This window comes from Hippopotamus amphibius, chromosome 9 (genome assembly GCF_030028045.1).
Source record: "Hippopotamus amphibius kiboko isolate mHipAmp2 chromosome 9, mHipAmp2.hap2, whole genome shotgun sequence".
NCBI lineage: Eukaryota > Metazoa > Chordata > Mammalia > Artiodactyla > Hippopotamidae > Hippopotamus > Hippopotamus amphibius.
The window spans coordinates 122,335,018-122,357,127 of NC_080194.1; the positions used below are offsets into that span (position 1 = coordinate 122,335,018).

General features: G+C 47.6%; 2 protein-coding genes across 5 annotated transcripts in view; one reads left to right on the top strand and one right to left on the bottom strand.

Annotated features, from left to right (window-relative positions):
- HAGH (hydroxyacylglutathione hydrolase) overlaps positions 1-22,110 on the bottom strand; it is a 35,063-nt gene that overhangs the window by 9,957 nt on the left and 2,996 nt on the right. The window contains exons 1-8 of one of the 4 annotated variants that reach the window (XM_057750840.1): positions 16,994-17,105; positions 16,599-16,734; positions 14,389-14,564; positions 13,833-13,897; positions 11,699-11,816; positions 10,700-10,808; positions 7,463-7,566; positions 6,990-7,091 (exon numbers count right to left, since the gene is read on the bottom strand). In XM_057750840.1, the coding sequence (XP_057606823.1) occupies positions 6,990-7,091; positions 7,463-7,566; positions 10,700-10,808; positions 11,699-11,816; positions 13,833-13,897; positions 14,389-14,493 (603 nt within the window). In that variant the 5' untranslated portion in view covers positions 14,494-14,564; positions 16,599-16,734; positions 16,994-17,105. Of the gene's footprint in view, positions 1-6,989; positions 7,092-7,462; positions 7,567-10,699; positions 10,809-11,698; positions 11,817-13,832; positions 13,898-14,388; positions 14,565-16,598; positions 16,735-16,993; positions 17,106-22,110 lie in introns of those variants that run through there. The other 3 variants (XM_057750838.1, XM_057750841.1, XM_057750842.1) reach the window with 3 other exon arrangements.
- FAHD1 (fumarylacetoacetate hydrolase domain containing 1) lies at positions 17,240-18,863 on the top strand. Its single transcript, XM_057750845.1, has one exon. It carries the CDS (start codon positions 17,524-17,526, stop codon positions 18,187-18,189), a length of 666 nt encoding a protein of 221 aa, XP_057606828.1. The 5' UTR covers positions 17,240-17,523; the 3' UTR covers positions 18,190-18,863.

The following is a 22,110-nucleotide window of genomic DNA, read 5'->3' on the forward strand; positions in this document are numbered from 1 at the left end:
AAATACCTAGGAATAAATCTAACCAAAGAGGTAAATGACCTGTACTCAGAAAACTATAAGACAGTAATGAAAGAAATCAAAGACGACACAAACAGGTGGAGAGATATACCATGTTCTTGGATTGGAAGAATCAACAATGTGAAAAAGACCATACTACCCAAAGCAATCTACAGATTCAATGCAATCCCTATCAAATTACCAATGGCATTTTTCACAGAACTAGAACAAAAAATCCTAAAATCTGTATGGAGACACAAAAGACCCTGAATAGCCAAAGAAATTCTGAGGATAAAAAATGGAGCTGGAGGAATCAGACTCCCTGACTTCAGACTATACTACAAAGCTACAGTAATCAAGACAATATGGCACAAAAACAGAAATACAGATCAATGGAACAGGATAGAAAGCCCAGAGATAAACTATGGTCAACTAATCTACGACAAAGGAGGCAAGGATATACAGTGGAGAAAAGACAGCCTCTTCAATAAATGGTGCTGGGAAAACTGGACAGCTACATATAAAAGAATGAAATTAGAACATCCCTAACACCATACACAAAAATAAACTCAAAATGGATTAAAGACCTAAATGTAAAACTGGACACTATAAAACTCCTAGAGGAAAACATAGGAAGAACACTCTTCGACATAAATCACAGCAAGATCTTTTTTGACCCACCTCCTAGAGTTATAGAAATAAAAACAAAAATAAATAAGTGGGACCTAATGAAACTTCAAAGCTTCTGCACAGCAAAGGAAACTATAAGCAAGACAAAAAGGCAACCTTCAGAATGGGAGAAAATATTTGCAAATGAATAAACAGACAAAGGATTAATCTCCAAAATATATAAATAGTTCATCCAACTCAATATGAAAAAAAAAAACAACCCAATCAAAAAATGGGCAGAAGACTTAAATAGGCATTTCTCCAAAGAAGACACACAGATGGCCAAGAGGCATATGAAAAGCTGCTCAACATCACTAATTATTAGAGAAATGCAAATCAAAACTACAATGAGGTATCACCTCACACCAGTTAGAATGGGCATCATCAGAAAATCTACAAACAATAAATGCAGGAGAGGGTGTGGAGAAAAGGGAACGCTCTTGCACTGTTGGTGGGGATGTAAATTGATACAGCCACTATGGAGAACAGTATGGAAGTTCCTTGCAAAACTAAAAATAGAGTTACCATATGACCCAGCAATCCCACTACTGGGCATATACCCAGAGAACACCATAATTCAAACAGACAGATGCACCCCAATGTTTACTGCAGCACTATTCACAATAGCCAGGTCATGGAAGCAACCTAAATGTCCATCAACAGATGAACAGATAAAGAAGATGTGGTACATATATACAATGGAATATTACTCACCCATGAAAAGGAATGAAATTGGGACATTTGTAGAGACATGGATGGACCTAGAGACTGTCATACAGAGTGAAATAAGTCAGAGAAAAACAAACATTGTATAGTAACGCATATATGCGGAATGTAGAAAAATGGTACAGATCAATCAGTTTGCAGGGCAGAAATAGAGACACAGATGTAGAACACAAACAATATGGACACCAAGTGGGGAAAGCGGGGTGGGGGGTGGGGTTGGGGTGGGATGAATTGGGAGATTGGGATTGCCATATAGACATTACTAATAAGAAAAAAAATATCATATTGTACACTTTAAATATATACAGTTTATTGTATGTCAATTATATCTCAATAAAAGTTCTTAAAAAGGAAATGAAAGAGGGGTGATCACTAAAGATCCAACAGATTTGGGGGGGAGGATTTAGATCATATTGAACTACAAGTAAAAGCTAAAACTATAAAGCTTCCAAAAGAAAACAAAGGAGATTTCCTGACCTTGGCAAAAGCAAAGATTTCTTAGATGGGAGATAAAAAGTATGAACCACAAAAGAAAATTAATATGGTGGACTTCATCAAAATTTAAAGTGTTTGCTCTTCAAAAGACATTGTTGAGGGACTTTCCACCATCTTAACCCTGGTGGCGCATTGGTTAAGAATCCACCTGCCAATGCAGGAGACATGGGTTCCATCCCTGGTCCAGGAAGATCCCACATGCCACAGAGCAACTAAGCCTGTGCACCGCAACGACTGAGCCTACATGCTGCAACTACTGAAGCCTGTGAGCCTAGAGCCCATGCTCCACAACAAGAGAAGCTACCGCAATAAGAAGCCCACTCACTGCAATGAAGAGTAGCCCCAGCTCATCACAACTAGAGAAAGCCCAAGTGCACCAACAAAGACCTAATGCAGCCAAAAATAAATAAAAAATAAAATTAAAGTTAAAAAAAAGTGTGAGAAATAATTATTTAAAAAAAAAGATGCTGAAAAAATAAAAGCCAAGTTACAGAATGGGAGAAACTATTCACAATAATCTGAAAAAGGACTAGTATCTAGAATATACTTTAAGAAAAACTCTTAGGGCTTCCTAGGTGGCGCAGTGGTTAAGAGTCCGCCTGCCAATGCAGAGGTCACGGGTTCAATCCTAGCTCCAGGAAGATCCCACATGCCACAGAGCAACTAAGCCCGTGTGCCAAAAAAAAAAAACTCTTATTCAATAAGACAATCCAGTTTTTTAAATGGGCAAAAAATCTGAACAAACACTTCACAAAATGGCCAGTAAACACATGAAAAGATGTTCAATATTATTAGGCACTAAGAAAATGCACATTAAAACCACAGTGAAATACTACTACACAACCATTAAAATAACTAAAATTAAAAAGACTGACAATGCCAAGGGTTGGTGAGGATGTAGAACACTTGGAGCTCTCATATTTTGCTGGTGGGAATGTAAAGGAATACAATTACTTAGGAAAACAGCTTAGCAGTTTCTTTACAAGTCCAACATACACCTAATACAACCCAGCCATTCCACTCCTAGATATTTACTCAAGAGAAATTAAAACATATCACACAAAGACTTGTACACAAATGTTCATAGCAGCATTATTCACAATGGCCAATAACTAGAAACACAAATGTCTATTGACAGGTGAATGGATAAACAAAATGCAATATATCCAAACAAAGGAATACTACTAGGCAGGGAAAAGGAATGAACTGATACATGAATGAATCTCAAAATCATTCTGCTGAGTAAAAAAAGACATAAGAGTACATACTGTCTAGTTCCATTTATATGAAATTCTAGAAAATGCAAACTAAGTTCTAGTGGCATACTGGAGGAGGGCAGAGAAAATGAGGCATGAGGAAGCTTTTGGGGGTGATGGAAATATAGAGGGAGTCATTTAATTGGTATATACATCTGTCAAAATTCACTCACTTGTCCACTTTATCTTTTTTTTTTTTTGGCACACGGGCTTAGTTGCTCCGCGGCATGTGGGATCTTCCTGGAGCTGGGATCAAATTTGTGACCTCTGCATTGGCAGGCAGATTCTTAACCACTGCGCCACCTAGGAAGCCCTACTTGTCCACTTTAAATGGATGTAATTTATTACATGTGAACTAAACCTCAATAAGCTTGATAATAAAAAAGGAAACTATGAAAACTATGTCAATAAATTTGAAAACCTTGATGAAATGGACAAATTCCTTGAAAGATACTAGTTGCTAATAAAACCGACTCAAGAAAATATAAAAATCTAACAGCCCCAAATTAAAAACATTAATTCATAACAAAAAAATCTTTCCACAAAAAAGAATTCAATGTCTAGAAGGCTTCATTAGTGAATTCTAACAAACACTAAAGGAGGAATAACAATCATAGAAAAACCCTTTCAGAAAATGAGGAAACACTTCCAACTCATTTTATGAGGCCAGCGTTACCTTGATATTAAGATCAAAGACATTACAAGAAAATAAACGACAGACCAGTATCTCTTATGAACACAGACACAAAAACAGACACCATGACTAAGGTTTATCCAGAAAGCAAGGCTGGTTTAACATTTGAAACCAAGTGATATACTTCACCACATTAACAGAGTAAGGGAGAAAAAAATGTATGATTGCATAATAGATGAAGAAAAATCATATGACAAAATTCAACACCCACCCATGGTAAAAACTCTCAGAAAACCAGGAATATATGTGAACTTTATCAACTTGAAAAAGAAGACTTACAAAAGACTCAACAGCTAATATCATACTTAATGGTGAAAGACTGAATGCTTTTCCCCTAAGACTGGGAACAAGCCAAAGGTGTCTACTCTCACCATGTCTACTTAACACTGTCCTGAAGATCTTAGCCAGTGCAATACGGCAAGAAAAATAATTAAAAGGCATACAGATTGGAAAGGGAGAAATAAAACTATCTTAATGTTGATGGCATGACTGTGTGCTAAGGAAGCTATGAAAAAGATGCTAGACTAAGTGAGTTAAGCAAGGTCACAAGGAAACAAGGTCAAAATACAAAAATCAATTATATTTCTAAAGACTATCAATAATCCTTTACAATAAAATCCAAAAACATGAAGTATTTAGGGATACATTTAACAATGTGCAAGATCTTTAACACTGAAAGTTACAAAATATTTCTGAGAAAAACTAAAGACCGTAATAAATGTAAGGCTGTATCATGATTATGGAAAGACGCCATACTATTAGGATCTCAAGTCTCTCCAAATCTTTTATTACAACACAGTCCCAATCAAAAGCCAAGCTGACATTTTTGTAGAAATTAACAAGATGACCCTAAAATTTATATGGAAATGTAAAAGGACTTAGAAGAGCCAAAATCAATTTCAAAAAGGAATAAAGTTAGAGGATTTATGCTACCTGATTCTTAGACTTACCACAAGCTACAGTGATTAATCAGGACAGTACTACTGATGCAAGAACAAGTCATGCAGATCAATGGGACAGAAGAGAATCCAGGAGTAGATTCATGCCCACATGGTCCATTTTATTCAGTAAAGATGCCAAGGTCATCTAAGGGAAAGTCTTTTCATCAGATGGTGCTGAGCAACTAGATGTCAATATGTAAAAAAGTGAAATTCTACTCTTACCTTACACCACAAACATTAACTTGAAGTGAATCATTGATCTAAATATAAATTTATATGAACATAAAAGCTAAGGCTATACAATTGCGAGGAGAAAAGAGAGGACAAAGTCTTTGTGATGTAGGGGTATGTAAAGATTTCTTAGGACACAAAAAGCATAAAAGAAAAAATTAATAAACTGAGTTTCACCAAAAGTATAAACTTTTATTCTTTGAAAGACACTGTTAAGAAGATGAAAAGGCAAGCCACAAACTGGGATAAAATACTTGAGATATATATTTGACAAAGACTTGTTTCCAGAATGTATAGGGAATTCTTACAACTCAGTGAGAAGATCTCTCAGTATTTAAAATGGAAAAAGAGATTTGAACATACACTTCACAGAAGAAGACCAATGTAAAGAACCAATAAGCACATGAAACGGCACTCAGTATCATTAGCCATCAGAGAAATGGAAACTTAAAAACTACGAGCTACCACAACACACCTATTAGCATGGCTAAAATTTAAAACACCAATAATACCAAGTGCTGGTGAGCATGTGGAGCTCCTGGAACTCACGCATTGCGAGTTAGGATGCCAAATGGTACAACTAATTGGAAAACAGTTTGGTAGTTTCTTAAAAGTTGAACAGACATTTACCACACCACCCAGCAATTACACTCTTTGGTATGTACCCACAAGCAATGAAAATGTGTCCACACAAAGACCTGCACACAAATGTTCACAGTAATTTCATTTAAAATAGCAAAAAGCTGGGAACTACCCAAGAGTCCATCCAGATGAGTGGATAAACAAACTGTAGTATGTGCATATGAGATACTACTCAGAAATAAAATTTTTTAAAAAATGAATCTCAAAAACATGCTGAGCAAAAAGAGCCAGATACAAGGGAGTAATGTTGTGTGATTCTGTTTATATGAAAATCTAGAAAAGAGTAATTTATAGTGACAGCAGATCAACGCTGAGGACTGAATGGGGAGGGGTAAGGAATCTTCTCTAATAGTGGAAACATTATCTTGATTGTGGTGAGGCTGACACAGGAGCATACACTGTCAAAATTCATCAAACTGTATAATGCTCCTTCAAAATAGGTATGTTTTATTGTACTAAATTATCCTCAAGCAGATTACCATGAAAAGAATAAGTTCAATATGTATAAACTGCTACAGAAAGAGCACTAAGACCCATTATTAAGTGACAAGGAAGCCACAAAACAACACACAGGATGAGTTTTTTATATTAAGAAAAGCATTCTTATGTGTGCACTGTAAAAAAAAATGGGATAATATTTGTCAACCAATTAAGGGTAGTATCTGAATTTTTATAAGTATTATTTTGCAAGCCCACCTCACGAAATTAATAATGATGCTTGACGAAAACAGGTAACTAATAAAAAAAAAAGAACTATGAGACGATTCCTCACTGAACTCAGCAGAAAGGAGTTCAGCACCTGAGGTGTGTGCGTTTCTTACTGACACCATTTCTCAGCAACTGAAGAGGGAAAACAGACCCCTGAGTCCAGGAGAACATCCCCAGCCCAGATGCCTGCAGCAGTGTTTCCAACCCCCACAGGAGACACCTCCGGGACAACATGCCAACCCCAGGGCCAAGCCACGGGACACACTGGGGGCCGTGGCTGAAATAAATGCCTTTCAGTCAGTTAGCCTCCAGGGTGAATCTACTGCCCACAGGCGGCAGGGGTGGTCTCCCCAAGTGGGGAGGGGCTGGGACCTGCTGCTTTGGCCTCACCTGGGTGCTTGTTGAAAATGCAGAATCCTAGGCCCAGCCTGGACCCACTGAGTCAGAAAGGTTCTTAAGGAGACAACCAGGGTTTCTCTCTTCAAGCTGGGCTGTCTAAACCCCGCCTCGCCCACTGCCTGGAGGAGCACTTTCTGCCCACTCCAGAGCCAGCGCCGTGAGCTCCATGCTCCAGGGGAAGTGGCTTCGTGGTGCCTGACCCCAGGACGTGCCCGAATGCACCCTGCTCACCTTGGCCCAGGCCAGTTTCTCCTGGATGGCAGTATTGCTGGGCTCCACATGGCGAGCAAACTTGAGGTTGTTGATGGTGTACTCATGGCCACAGTACACTCTCTGGGGAAAAAGCCAAGCCCACCAGCTCTGAGGAGACTCGTTAACCGCCCTCCAACCCCTCCAATGGGTGTGAGGGCCCTGGCCAGTCCCGCAGGCAGCATCCACAAGACATCCCTTGGGACAAGGACACATCTTGCGTGTATGTTAAATAACAATAAAAAGTACATTTAAAGAAAAAACATGCTTCCAGAAGCAATGCCTCTACCCTCCTTCTCCTCCCAACATGCAGGGGATGCCTGGGAGACCTCAGGGGAGGGGCTGGGCATGAGTGCCAACGACCCCAAAGGGCGTGGCAGGAAGTGAGGGGCAGACAGGAGAGCCAGCGGGGTCCTCCTGCCACTGGGCAAGCAAGCAGGCAGAGCGCTGCCTACCGTGTCTGGAGGGAGCCGGCCCAGGACCTCAAGCAGGGCTTTGTACATCTCATCAGCTGTCCCTTCATAGAACTTCCCACAGCCGGCCACAAACAAGGTGTCACCTGCAAGACACAACAGCCTGGAGCTGGAGGGGCTGCCAGCAGCACACACCTCCTCGAGGGCCGCTGGCCAGCTCCACAGCCAGGGCTCCACTCTGACCCCTGTGCTCACTGGGCCACAGCCCCAGACCTGACCTCCACCCTGACAGGGCCCAGGGACAACCCACGAGGCTTGGTTCCCACCCTCCCTAAACCTTTTCCCTCAAGTTGCACAAACTGGCATCACCAGGCCCCTAATAGCTTTTGAAACTCAAACCTTAGTCACCCTGGCTGCTCCCTTCACTGCCCAGTCCTATAGCTGTAGCTGAGACCCCCCCAAACCTAGCCCTTTCCCCCACCTGTCCAGCAGCCCCCTCCCAGGCCAGACCTTCCTGTGACTTCCCTTACTCCTGACAGCCAGCACCATGCTGTGAGACCCCCATAAACTAGCCTGGACCCTCCAGGAGCCCCTCATGTAGGACCACAGCCCCCCAGGGCCCTTGAGACATGGACCTGCCACCTCCCAGACTCGCCCCCTTCCTGCCCCAGCTCTCCCCACCTCTGACACCCACCAGGTCTCCACGTGCTTCCCTCCCCCAAAGCTCTTCCCTGAGAACAGGCTCCATGCCCAGCAGGCACCCACGGCACATTTGTTCTCCAGGCCCCTGGGTGGGGAGGGCCTGGGACCCCACAACATGGAGTGACAGTCCCCCTCCACCAGCACTTCCCAGGCCTCTCCCCAGGGAGCTCCAGGCCAGCCCGGGCAGGAGCCAAGGCCCACCCAGCAGTCGTGGTGCAGCACTGCCCCCTCAGAATAAGACCACAGATGAAGGAGTTGGATAGCCCATGAGCAGAGTCTCAGAATGGGCCTGTGCCCTGAAAGACCTCTCAACCTCAAATCTGGACACCAGTGAGAGACCAAGGAGAGCCCAGGGGAGGGCAGGCCGTGCACAGGCACAGTAGGCTGCAGGGATTTGGTCCTCCCTCCAGGGACCAGCAGGACCTGCTGTTTACACACTGGAACTTCATGGGCCTCCTGCCACAGGGTCTGGGGAGCCAGCCTGGACCTCCTCCATGGCACCATGTCCACACTAGCAGGACACTGAGAGACACCACGGGGCCCCCTGAGTCTCTTCCTAACAGTGGGGACCACCATTCACCTGCACCCCCAGCCTCTGACGCTTTTGCTCTTAACCTTCACCACCGGCTGCTAAGAGTGCCTGAAGGAGTCCCTCCCCCACACAGGCCACTCCACGCCCAGGCTCTGCAGAGCCAGTCCTGCCTCTCCTCCCTGCACACTCAGCCGTGGTTCTAGCATCGACTTCTGCCTCCCTTTCCCCACCGCCGCCACCACCTGCACTGCTCCCGCAGCCTGGTGCTCGCTGCCATGAGCTGGGGTCCCAAATCTGAGGTCCCAGACCCTGACCTCTCAAACACAGACACCCTGCTGGCACCAACACAGTGCCCTGCTCTAGGCCTGTCCCTCAGATCACCATCCTGTCTTCCCCTACTCTGTGGCTTCCCAGTCCTGCCCACCACATCCCAGGGCACACCTTTCTCTGGGCTGTCACCTCCTCTACTTGCATCCTTCTCCCTTTGCTCAGTTCACCCCAGAGAAGGGAGCAGAGCCCTTGGTTACTCAGATTGAAGCTTGAGGCCTGGAGCCACCAGTCACATCACCCCTGGACGCTGCAGCTTCCTTGGCTGTGCAAGTAGAAGCCAGCTGGGGCCCTGCTGGACCACTCCACTCCCCATATCATCAGTCCTCATTGCCAGTGCCCCACACAGCTTAGCTTCACCACTGAGGACCCTGTGTGACTCTGTGTTTATTATAAAAGCTACCAATTAGACGACGTGCTCCCCTGCCAGCCACTGTTATGCAGATGAGAGAATAACACGTGCAGGACAGGTCCGGGGCCTGCCTGGCTTCATGCTAGTGTCCCCACCCCTGGCCTGATGTGGCTTTCCCATCGACACTCTTTCTCCACTCCAGGAGCCCACACTGAATCAGCCCTTGTTTTTGTTTTATTGGCTGTGTTGGGTCTTCATTGCTGCATGCTGGCTTTCTCTAATTGAGGCAAGAGGGGGCTACTCTTTGTTGTGGTGCACAGGCCTCACACTGTAGTGGCTTCTCTTGTGGAGCATGGGCTCTAGGCGGGCGGGCTTCGGTAGTTGTGGCTCCCGGGCTTAGCTGCTCCGCGGCATGTGGGATCTTCCCGGCCCAGGGCTCAAACCCGTGTCCCCTGCATTGGCAGGTGGATTCTTAACCACTGCACCACCAGGGAAGGTCCAGCCCTTGTATTTTCAAACCTTCACTGCAGTTATAATATCATGATTGCTATGTAAATTTGGGGAAGATTGAAAACTGCTTATACTCGCTCAATGAGCTAAGGTGGCAGAGGGGCCTGCTCTGTCCATCCACAGCCATGGGTTCATATCGCCCTGAACACCCACTGTGACACAGCTGATCTGCTTCACAGGTTCCCCAACCACCATCAACATTCTTCCATTTCCTCTCAAAAGGAGAAACACTTCCCCTAATTGCTGGAAAGGCCTGCTAGCTCCAACCAAGAGTTGCTCACACAGCCTGATGCTGGCAGGGCTTCACCACCACCTTCCAAGCTCTTTGGGCCACTGTGTGCAACACCCTGACCCGGGACTGGCTTTTGCCAGACCCACTCAGCTCACAGGCCATGGGGCAATGGGGCAGTGCCCAGCACCAATCTGGCCCCACACAAGGTGAGTCTGGCTGGCTCCACTCGGGGTCTCCCTTGGCCTCCCACTTGCCCACCTATCTGCTGCTGGAGATGGTGGCAGCTGGGACTGCACCCCCACCAGGCAGTCTCTCAAGGAAAGGCTTGTCCCTGTGCACCTGACAGCTATGACCAGGATTAGAGGGGAGCACATGGGCCAGCCCCACCAGGAGGTAGCACCCCCCCATCCCACGTTCCCACCAAGGCTGCCTATATCCTGGATGTGTTTGAAGCCAAGTCCCAGGCTCTACCCTGAGAGCTGTGGTCCTCCTCACAGAGCCCACAGAGTCTGCCTGGCAAGAGATGCTCTGCTGCTCTGCCCAGAGGCTTGCAAGGCCATCCCTACACCAGAGGGTCTTTGCAAAGAGCGCCAGACCCCCCAGCTCACACACCTGAACACTCACCTGTGAACACCGCGGGGGGCTCGGGACTGTTGGGCTTGCTCACAAAGTAGCAGATGTGTCCGGAAGTGTGACATGGCGTTGACAGGCACTTGACGTTAAGAGACCCCACCTTAAACAAAACACACACTGGCCTGTGCTCCCTGCATGCGGGGAACCTGACCTAAGGCTCACAGATTCTCCCAGACCCCACACCAGCAGCTGCTGCAGAGGGTGACTGGGCTTCCACGGCCACTGCTCCATCTAGTGAGGCGTGGGTCTTGCTGGTAACCATGGGACCCAGTCCTTGACGGTGCCCCGCAGGGAACCCCTGGAAGCTGGTGTGCAAAACCAAAGGGCTGATTTTGTTCTCTCCTCAAAACCTGGCCAAATCTGAACCAGGCATCTTGCCAGAAAAGATAGTTTTCCTTCTTAGGTGCTTTGCCTTTTGCTTTGTTTCCCTTCTCTGTCTCCACTCCCCATCCCACTCTTTACTTCAAAAATGTTCAAACCTACCAAAAATTGAAATGACAATGAATCCATGTGTCCTTTACCTGGGTCACCAAATGCTAACAGGTCCCACCTGTACAGTACCTACTCTGTCCACACACATATCCTGACACACTGCCCCTCAACACTCCAGCTGCATCTCCTAAGAAAAGGACATCCTCCCATATGACCATACTATCATCAACACCCAAGAAATTTAACAGTGACGTGAAATGTGATCCCACGTAGAGTCTATCTCACTGTCCCCAGGTGTCTCAAAACCACGCGTACAGCCTCTCGCCTCAGCCAGTCACCATTTGCTCGCTGATTTGCTTGCAGTGCTCTAGACAGAGGGGGCTGTCCAGGCCCAGGGAGCCCTGAGAGCCCGTCCACCCACCGCAGGCGAGGCCGTCTCCATAGCTAAGCCCCTGGGGGGCCCTGGGGTGAGTGAGGGGATAGCCAGCAGGCAGCAGCTTTAAGGCCTGGAGCCCGGCAGGGCCACAATTGGGCCCCTTGCACTGGTTCACTCCTCACCTGCAGTGTGGACAGGTGCGTGACCTTGTGAGTCAGGGCCCCGATCCGGTCATCGCCCCCGTACACCTTCAATCCAGGCTCCAACTTGACCAGCTTCTCGTTCCCGCCAGCGTGGTCCCTGGAAGTGGAAAAGGGGAGCTGGGGCTACTGCTGATACAAAGGGAGTTTGTCCGCTTTTACACCCTGACCAAACGGAATTCTTATTTTGCCCAGTTATGTTTCTCAGAAGTAAAAACACATCTTCTAACCCAGGAACCTCGCTTCTCATCTGTCATTGGGCTCCATTGAAAACGTTCTCAGATACCCCATTCCCAAGAGAGGCATTTCCATGCCCCTGGCATGTTGTTGCAGAAGTTTCTGAAGATGAACCAAATCAGAAATACCTGGATAATCCCTACACCCATGGTTCCCTGACTTTGGGCGCATCAGAGTCACCTGAGGATTTGTAAACAGCTCCGAGGCCTGACGCCTACCCACACATCCTGATGCACATATGCAGGTCAGTAGTTTTAAAAGCTCTCAGGTGATTCTAATTCACAGACCAGATAGGACCCACTGCCCTAAGCAGATCCCAAAGCTGTCTTCTAAAACAATAATGCCCAGCTGCCAGAGGGCAATTTGTCCACCCAGGGACATGTCAGCTCAGAATGACCTCCCCAGGAGACTCAAATGTGCAGCCAGCGTGGAGGTGCCTCCTGGACACGCACCCAGGCGCTCCCCATGCTTCCCGGGTCAAGAGAGGAGCTCCATGCCTTGGCCTTGGGTGAGAAATACACCAGTGCAAGCTCTGCCAGGGTCTTGGGGCAGGGCTGGGAGTGTCCTGAGCCTGGAAAATGAGCCTTTCCAACCCAGGGCACATCTGCTCACTACACATTCACCTACGGACCCCGTCAACAGGCCCAGAAACGGCAGGGCCCAGAGATAAGAGGGGGCAGCCCTCTGCTCCCTACCCCTTAGGAGGCTGATATGCACCGGCTGGCACCAACCACTCAGCACACTCATCGCTGACCCGCAAAAACACCACCCATAAGTGTGAGAGTGGCACAAGCCACACCCTGGAGCTCAGTTTCGGGCCTGGTTTAGTTTTACAAGGCATCACAATGTGGGAAAAGACACACGTGATGTGGGGGTTACTAAGCGTGGAAGAGAGAATCGCACTGTGAAAAGCTGGGGAGGCAGAGGCCCCATGCAGCCCGCAGGAGTAGGGGCACCTTGGCACCACACGGGGTCGGGGGCAGTTCCTGAGCGAAAGAGCAGCTGCACTAAATAACCATTGCAGATCCTCGTCCCTAAATCAGTCAGGAAGTAACACCTGATGCCCCGGGGGCTAAACAACCCAAAGATTCTCAGTGACTTAGTTACATCAACCAATAAGTTTCCAACATTTGGCAGACTTTGGCCAACCACATCCACACGACACCCACACAGAAGTCGAAAGGCCTCCTTTTACCCAAGGACACACCCTGAGCTCGGCGAGATGCCATAGGAACAGGTTCAAAGACACTGGCTGCCCTTGGGCAGTTATTTGGAAAAGAAAATTCAGAGCCAAACAAACATTTTTTCCTAGCTTTGAAGAGCCTCACAAGTTTCAAAAACCCAGAAGGGCCTTGGGCAGGCAACTCTAGTTCTAAGACCCAAACATCAGAACTTTTTTCATCCTTTAGCCTTCAGATATCAAAAAAACCCACAGCCTCTCCAAATATGACTGCTTGGCTTTCAAAAACACTAATATCTAGACCAGTTTATCCTCTGACACCAAGGCCAATTTCCCACCACACAAGCCCAAGAGCTTTCAAAGATGTTGCTGGAGGTTCACCCACGGCCACAGGATCCACAGCATGAGCCTCTCCCCTCGGCGTCCCCAAGTCACCAGACCCCATCGCCAGGCCTGAGGGACAGAGGGCAGCAGCACAGAGGCTAGCGCCCGGAAGCCCTGTCAGAACCCCATGGGGCTGACCCTTAGCTCACAGCTGTGGAGGGGAGAAGGGCTTCCAGGGCTCTGAGCCCCCAGGCTCCCACCCGTGGGGGGGCCCCTGGGAGCGGGCAAGCACGCCACCCTCCTCAGCCTGGTAGACACTCCCCCTTGGGGCATGCAGCTCTGCTGGCACAGAAGTTTGGTCTCCAGAGCACTTACCAGTGGTGGTGGGTGGTGAGCACTGTAGTCAGCTTCACACCATGCTTCTTCACCGTTTCCACAACCTACAACCAAACGTGAGGCAGGACACAGTCACACCCCCAGCACCAGCTCACCGGCCTGCAAGGTGGGGGTGCCCTTCGGAGCCTGCGGACTTGCCCCGACTCCAGGAGAGCAGGGTGACGAGGAGATCTTTTCTGTCTTGATCCACTGACTCACAACCTCTTCAAGACCCTCCAGCCAAGACCACCACCCCTAGAGGCAGTGCCAAGGGGCAGAAAGCCTGGAGGAGAAGAGACAGTGCTGAGAAGGGCTCCTGCTTCTCTTGCCCAGGGACTTGACAAACAGGAGCCCCTTTCTCTCCATGCCAAAGCCTTTGGTCGCTTCCATCCCTCTCACTGGCCCTTTGCCCCAATAACTGAGTGGCTGGACACTAGTTTGTTTTTCAAAAACCAAATGGATTAATTTCTGTTCAGCTTTGGCTAAGCTGCAAGGGCGCTGTGGTTATCAAACTCATCAGGAGATGAAGAACTGGTGCTGGGGCCTCGCCTCCCACCTTCTGGGGCTGCACTGGGTCCACAATAGCAGCCTCCTTGGTGTCATCATCGATGATCAGGTACATGTAATTGTCGGTCAGAGCAGGCAGTAACTCAACCTTCATGGTGCCCTGATCCACGGTCAAGCTCTTCCTTAAATCCGTGTGATGGAGAAAGATTCCCACCAGGGCTGGACCTGAAGACAAAGTGTGGTTCCAGTCAGCGTCCACATGAGGTCACGCTGGGCCAAGACTTCAAAGGAAGCCCTCAGCCCAGCAGTACAGGCATCCGGGGAAGCAACATCTCAGGGATGCAACGCGGTGAGCCTCGAAATGTGACTATGATAAAGACGAGGATATTGTCATTCAACCACATCCATACGGAAACTAGAGAACATGATTCATATTCATATTAGTGGAAATCAGCTCTTTCAGACTTAAGGTCCCTATTTTCTTTTTCAGGAGTTCTAAAAGGACACAAGTGCCAGCTTGTGGCTGTGATTCAAATGATTGTCAGGTGTGACCACTGCCAGTTCTGGGGGTTGTTCACACCTGACTCAGAGAAAGACCATAAAGAATGAAACCCAGGGTGAAAGTGCCAGGCCAGGCTCTTTTCCCTCGGCACACGGTTGCATCTGTGAGTTAACAGAGCCTGAGTCCTGTGCAGTTACTCACAGCCCTTCTCAGGTCTCGAAGAAAACAATATTCACTTTCGAATGGCAGGAACTTGAAATATGGATAATGCACAAAAACCATGGGCCTGAGAAATGGGACAGCTGGCTACAACTGTTCTAGATTGAAGAGTGCAGGATACAGAAATTACCATCCAGCTGAGCCAAAGAAGGCTGCCAGGGTGTGCTGGGAGTGACCAAGGGGCAAAAGCATCCTCCACCTAGTAAACAGGTGCCAAAATGTTTTCAACAGTGAAACTCCTATTCAACATAAAAATTCACAAAAGGCCCCACCAATACTTTAAATCTGAGCGTGAAAGGGATTAAAACTGCAAAAGGTGACAGAAGACAGCCATGAAATTCTGGAGTAGGTAGGTGCTGGGATAGGGCCTCTCCAAAAAAGGGATCCAGAAAGCAGGCGGCATCGACCGACTGGCTGATAGACCAGGTCTCTGGGGCCATCAGGTGCAGAGTTCACACTGGTCAACCATGGCCAGGCACCCGCCTAAGCTGCGGCATTAAGAACCACACAGAGATAGCCAATTCCTCCTTCTGACAACCAGCTGGGCTTTTTCCAGGCCCTTCTCTTCATGCTTGGTAAAACAAACATTTTCCTATGGTCAGGTTTCTGTGCTATGCCACCTCCTCTCAGCCCCAGTACATGCCACCCGAGCCCCAGGAGGACTACAGAACAGAGTCCAGGCCAAGTCTCGAGTTACATTTTGTTGGGCTTCTCTTGAACTGGGCCCCTCCTTCTGCACAGCATCAAAGGGCTGGGACCCCTCAGAACAGAGCAGCCACACTCTTGCCCATTCCCTACAGTCCTACATCCACTACCTGCCTGACTCCAAACCCAGAAACTCTTAGCTCTAACACTTTGATGAGTTCCCTAAACGGAAAAAACCCAGCTCTTTCCTTAGTAATGGTGACACACTGTGCATTCCAGAACCTTGACTGCTCCAGTGAGATCTGGAAGGGGCCAAGGATGGCTTCCTGCTGCTCCATCCCTATCTAGGGCTCTACGGTCGTTCAGCTAACTGCTAGCCAGCTCCAAAGACTCGGCTTAACCTACTGCCCCTATTGCTACATCAGCCAGATAAGATGTCAGGAAATAAAGCCAATTTCAAAATCAAGGTCAAAATATTCCAACAAAGCAAGAGGTAACACAGTGAAAATCGAATCTGACAGCTAGAAAAGCAGGCCCTTGGAGGTCAGGGAGTCCAACACCTCCCATTTTAGAGGCAGGGATAGGAGACCCAGAGAGGGCAAGGGTCCCACAGCTCAGAGAACCCAGTTCTGCCCCAGGCTTTTCTTGCCGGCCACAGCTCACGTGAAAAGCTATGAGACACTTCGTGGAGAAAATACACAGCATTCTGTGCGGCTTCAGGGCGTTAGAAACAGGGGGTCTGTGTGGGGCGGGGGAGGCGGATGTGTCTGGAAAAGCCCCCGATCGCCGCAATCAAGGAGGATGGGGGCGCTCGCTGTCTGCGGTGCAGACCCTGGGGAACCGGGGTCCCAAGACAGGGCTCCCGAGCGTCCCTGAAACACACATTTCCTTACCTAGCACAAATCCTTCAGCACCCCCAGCTGACAAGTTACCCCACTCTGTCTTCAGCCCTCTCAAAGTCTGACTCAACTGCTGTGTAGCCTTTTCTCGACCCCAATCGGCTTGCCCGCCGACGTCAGCGAGGCAATCCTGTGTCAATAAAAAACAGCGTCAGCCGCGGCGGCCCCGGCGGCTGCCCGCCGCCCCACCTGTGCGGGCCCCGCGCTGGAACGCCTCAGGGAGCGCGGCCGGCCTAACCGCCGTTAGCCCGGCTACGACGCCGACCAGGACCCGCCGCCCGGGCGCCTCGCCTCGCCTCGCCTCGCCTCCGCGGGCCGGTCCCCGTGGCCCCGGCCTCTGTCATGCCAGCCCCTTGGCGTCCCGGCCTGCCCAGCCCCAGCCCACCTACCCAGGCCGCGACGGGCGCAGGCGACTCCCAGCGCAGCGAGGCTCCAACGGCCGAGAAGCCCGCGGCCCAGCACCATGACCGGGGCTGCGGGCGGGTGGCAGCGCGGGAGGAGGGCGGGCTACTCAGGCCGGCGTCGGCACACCGCGGCCAATCAGCGCCCACCGCCCCGCCCCCGGCCAATCAGCGCTCGCGTCCAAACCCTTGCCCTCCGCCCGTCCCGCCCTCAGGCCAATCAGCGCTCGTGTCCACACCTGTGCCTGCCCCGCGCCCGGCTGCTGCGGACCTGAGGGCGACCTGAGAGGCACCTGCGCCAGAGTCTCCGCCTCTCTTCGGGTACCGGGCCGCGTCCCGAGGCCCGGCAGCCCTAAGGCAGCCACTCCCAAGAGGACGAACGCAGCGACTCCCGGGCACCCGGCGGCGTCCGCGGGACGGCGCTCCGAGGTAGTTGGTCCTCTCCGGGTAGCCGTCGGCGTCCGGTGGCCGGAGGGGCAGAGTCCACGTGACCCTTGGGGGGGGCAACGAGCAGGAGCATGGCTGCCACTAGGCCGCTGTCCCGCTTCTGGGAGTGGGGGAAGAACATAGTGTGCGTCGGCAGGAACTACGCGGACCACGTCCGGGAGATGCAGAGCGCCGCGCCGAGCGAGCCGGTGCTCTTCCTGAAGCCGTCCACCGCCTACGCCCCCGAGGGCTCGCCAGTCCTCGTGCCCGCCTATACCCGCAACCTGCACCACGAGCTCGAGCTGGCCGTGGTGATGGGCAAGCGCTGCCGCGCCGTCCCTGAGGCGGCGGCCATGGACTATGTGGGCGGCTATGCCCTGTGCCTGGACATGACCGCCAGGGACGTGCAGGACGAATGCAAGAAGAAGGGGCTGCCCTGGACTCTGGCCAAGAGCTTCACGGCCTCCTGCCCGGTCAGCGCGTTCGTGCCCAAAGAGAAGATCCCTGACCCTCACAACCTGAAGCTCTGGCTCAAGGTCAACGGCGAACTCAGGCAGGAGGGTGAGACATCCTCCATGATTTTTTCCATCCCCTACATCATCAGCTACGTTTCTAAGATTATGACCTTGGAAGAAGGAGATATCATCTTGACAGGGACGCCAAAGGGAGTGGGACCTGTTAAAGAAAACGATGAGATCCAGGCTGGCATACACAGGATCGTCACTATGAGATTTAAGGTGGAAAAGCCAGAATATTGAGTGTATACAAAGCACCCTAACTTCCTAACTCACGTTTCAGCTGAAAAGGGAACAAGACAAAAGCAAGCAAAGGTTATTTAATTAAGTGTGACAATCCTTTAATAAGAAGCAGTTTTTTTAATGATTGGATTGCTATGCCTCAACTCAAGGAAGATGGACGCTCAGAGAAAAACCTGATCTAGAAGAGCTGGTCCAGAAATGGAAATGAGAAAGTGTCTCCTAGGAAACAAGCCAAATGTTCAGAAGACTTACTTTCCTTTCCTAAAACTGGACTGGATAAGACTTTTCAGTGGGTCATTCTGGGACCACGTGTGCAAGACTTAAAATCTGCAAAGGAAGTGGAAAAGCATGTTTCATCAGTGTTTCCCAAAGTTCCTTGAGCGTGCAAATCATCTGGAGGTATTTGTAAAAATAAAAATTTCCAAATTACTGGGTCATTGCAGGCCCAATGTATTAATTAATGGAATTAATCTCTGGCACTCCAAGTGGTTCTTATCATGGAAATGTGGAAAAACACTACTCCACATAGTCAGTTAATTAAAAGTTTTATTTAATAAGTGAGCAATTAATGAAGACCTCGCTTGTTTACTTAGAGTGTGTATTCTGGCCCATAGATTCTGAGTTTAAGAGATAATTTTGAAACTATTGTTTCCCAATAAATATGCTGTCTTTTGTGTGGCCTAAAAGTATACTTTTTTCCCCCAGCAGTGGTTAGGAGGGACACATCGTCATTAAGGGGCTTCAGACCTTGGTCTTTGGCCTCTGGCCTCCTGAGTACTGTGCTTTATTAACAGCTAATCAACACGTGTATCTTGCACCCAGCGATAAGGAAGCTTCAGGGAAGTCAAATGGCCTGGAAGTGCTGCTTTTGCTCTCACCTGCTCCCTTCTCTGACAGAGAGCTAAGTGAGATGCACAGCAGGGCTATCAGAGTACCTGGTGGAGTCCTTTAGGCTTACACAGAAGGCACCTGCTGGCTAACATTTATTGAGTACTTAGTACTACTAGGCACTGTGCCAAGAGCTTTCTGTGTATTATTTAATCCTCAACAAAGCTGTGAGGTTGGTATTATTACTACCATTCCTGTAATACAGACAGAGACAGATTTAGAGGCTAGCCAGCCTGGCTCTGTGGTCACTCAGCTAAGTGGCAGAGCTAAGATGTAACCCAACCGTCCCAAGACCAAAACCTGAAGTCTTTTTTTTCATATATTTTTTTACTGAAGTATAGTTGATTTACAATGTTGTGCCAATCTCTGCTGTACAGCACAGTGACTCACTTTTACACATATATACATTCTTTTTAAAAATATTATTTTCCATTATGGTTTATCCCAGGTGATTAGATATAGTTCCCTGTGCTATACAGTAGGACCTTGTTTTTCCATTGTAAGTGTACAAAACCTAAAGTCTTGACCACAATGCAGGCTGTATCTTAAGTAGATATATTAGAAAGTACAAACATTTAGGTCTTATGTGACCCCCAATTTATAATTTACTATGAGGAAGTGTCATAGTTGGATTTGTTTATAAAATGTCATGCTGTCTTTTATCTTTTTTGTTTTAGTTTGGTTTTGGGGGCCATATCTGGGCCATAGCAGTGAAAGCCCAAATCCTAACCACTAGGCAACTGGGGAACTCCCGTTTTTTATCTTTTAATAAGTTTTCTTCTTTTTAATGCTTAAGCAGTAGATGTTTATTATAGAAGACTCAGAAAATATGTATAAGCAAAACACCAAAACACCCCAGATTTCATATGCCCAGAGACAGTCCAAGTTAAGCATTTGGTGTACATTCTTCCAGATCTGCAGATGTAATTGTGATCTTTTGAATAGAATTTGTTCATACCATACACTTTTTTTTTTTTTGACATGGACCATTTTTTAAAGCCTTTATTGAATTTGTTACAATATTGCCTTTGTTTTATGTTTTGGTTTTTTGGACACAATGCATGTAGGGTCTTAGCTTCCCAACCAGGGATCAAACCCACACACACCCTCTGCATTGGAAGGCAAAGCCTTAACCACTGGACTGCCCAGGGAAGTCCCACCATACACTTTTCTAACCTTTTTTCATATATCATGACTATCTTTCCATGTCAGCACATTTCTGCTGTACTGTTTTCAGTCATTGCATACGATGAAGTCACTCCTCCATTTTTGGCCACTGAGATAGTTTCTAATTATTTGCTAGTATCAATAGTTATTTCCTTTGGCTCAGTTCCCACAAATGGAAGAGCTAAATCAAGGGTGTGCTTATATTGAGAGTTTATTAATAAAACTATCAGATACAAGGTCCAGCGTAACCAAGTCTACCAAGCTGACAGATCTGAAAGCAAGCTAAAGGTACACACAGGAGCAGTGTTCACATGCGGCCCCCCTGGATGGAAAAACCAGCACCCAGAGAATGTACTGTGCCACTGTGTCCACCCAGCGGTAGCACAAGCTTTGTCACAGACAGCTGCTGTCAGCATTGCAGGTGTAGTACACATACTCCTTGACTACAAGAATCAAAAACAGAGACACCAATTTCACAATTCCTGATGTTGCTAAAATTGCAATAATCCTAACACCCAGAAAGTACATTTTCCCCAACTGATTTTTAATAAATTTAAACCTGTTATAAAATTGAAAGACTAATGCAACAAATTCCATGTACCCTGCACTAAACAATTGTTGACATTTGCTGTGTTCATTCTCTCTTTTCCAACCCCCTACCTTGTGTACACACACACGCATGCATGCACGCATGCACTCATGCACGCACGCGCACACACGTTTTGGAAAACTGAAAACTGCAAGTGAATTGCAGAAACACTCTACCCTTTCAGCATGCATCTCCTAAAAATAAGGACATTCTATATAGTCACAATACCCTTATCACAACTTTAAAAAAATCATGATATTATTAGTTCATGTAGACTATATGATTTGACATCTGTTCTTCTGGACTTTTTTTTTTAATTGTTCATTAGGCTTTTATTTAAAAATGAGTATTCTTCATCCACTTTATATACTGTGAATATCTTTCCAGATCAGTGAATATTTTCATAATCACTTTTAATAACTGTACCTTAGATCATGTACCCCAGAAGCAGAGCTTTCAGTGGGGATACTTGTTCAGGTGATTTTTAGGAGTGCTCTCAGGAGAAAGGAAGTGAAGAGGAAGTAGAAAGGTCAGGGAACAAACTACGAAAGAACAGGGTCTCAGAACTGGAGATGAGCTTCAGTCCGTTGACCATCCCAAGGGGAAGTCATTGCCAGAATTTGCTCCCTGACCTCTCCTGTAACTTCCCCAGGTAATTCTCCAGTGGTCCTTAGAAGCTGAGGGCCAGTGCCTCCTGGAGATGGGGGTGGAGCCCAACCCTCCCCTAGAGGTTGCATAGGTTTCAAATGCTTTGCTACTAGAAACAATGATGCAAGGAGCATCCTCCTTAGGTATCTTTTGGCCCTTGTTTATTTCCTTAGGGAAAGTCTTAGAAGTGAAGCTGATTACATAGTTTGCACTTTACATTTTGATACTTTTTGCCAAATTGCGCAGGGGAAAGGATATACTAATTTGTACTTGACAAGAGTACCTTTTTTGCTCACACCCTAGCCAATGCTGGGTATTGTGGCTGTGGTCTTTTTAATTTGCATTTCTCTGATTAATAGTGAGGCTGACATCTGTTTATGTGTTTATACCCAGTTATCTTTTTAACAAGACTATTGGGCACATCTTTGGTGTAAATGTTGGTGTAGTATCTGGTTTCAAGGAACTTTTATATTTCCTTTCAATACAATCAATTCATATGCTGAAACCTTCATATATTCTAAAGGGAGAGAGTAAAGTAAGTCTAATAATGTACTAGAAAATTCAAACTATAAAAGCAGAATAGACTTAATACAAATATAGTGTTAAATGAGTGCTAATGAAATTGCTAT

Bases quoted from the DNA above. Each gene is read 5' to 3' on its own strand.
- FAHD1 (XM_057750845.1), top strand. From the start codon at position 17,524: ATGGCTGCCACTAGGCCGCTGTCCCGCTTCTGGGAGTGGGGGAAGAAC.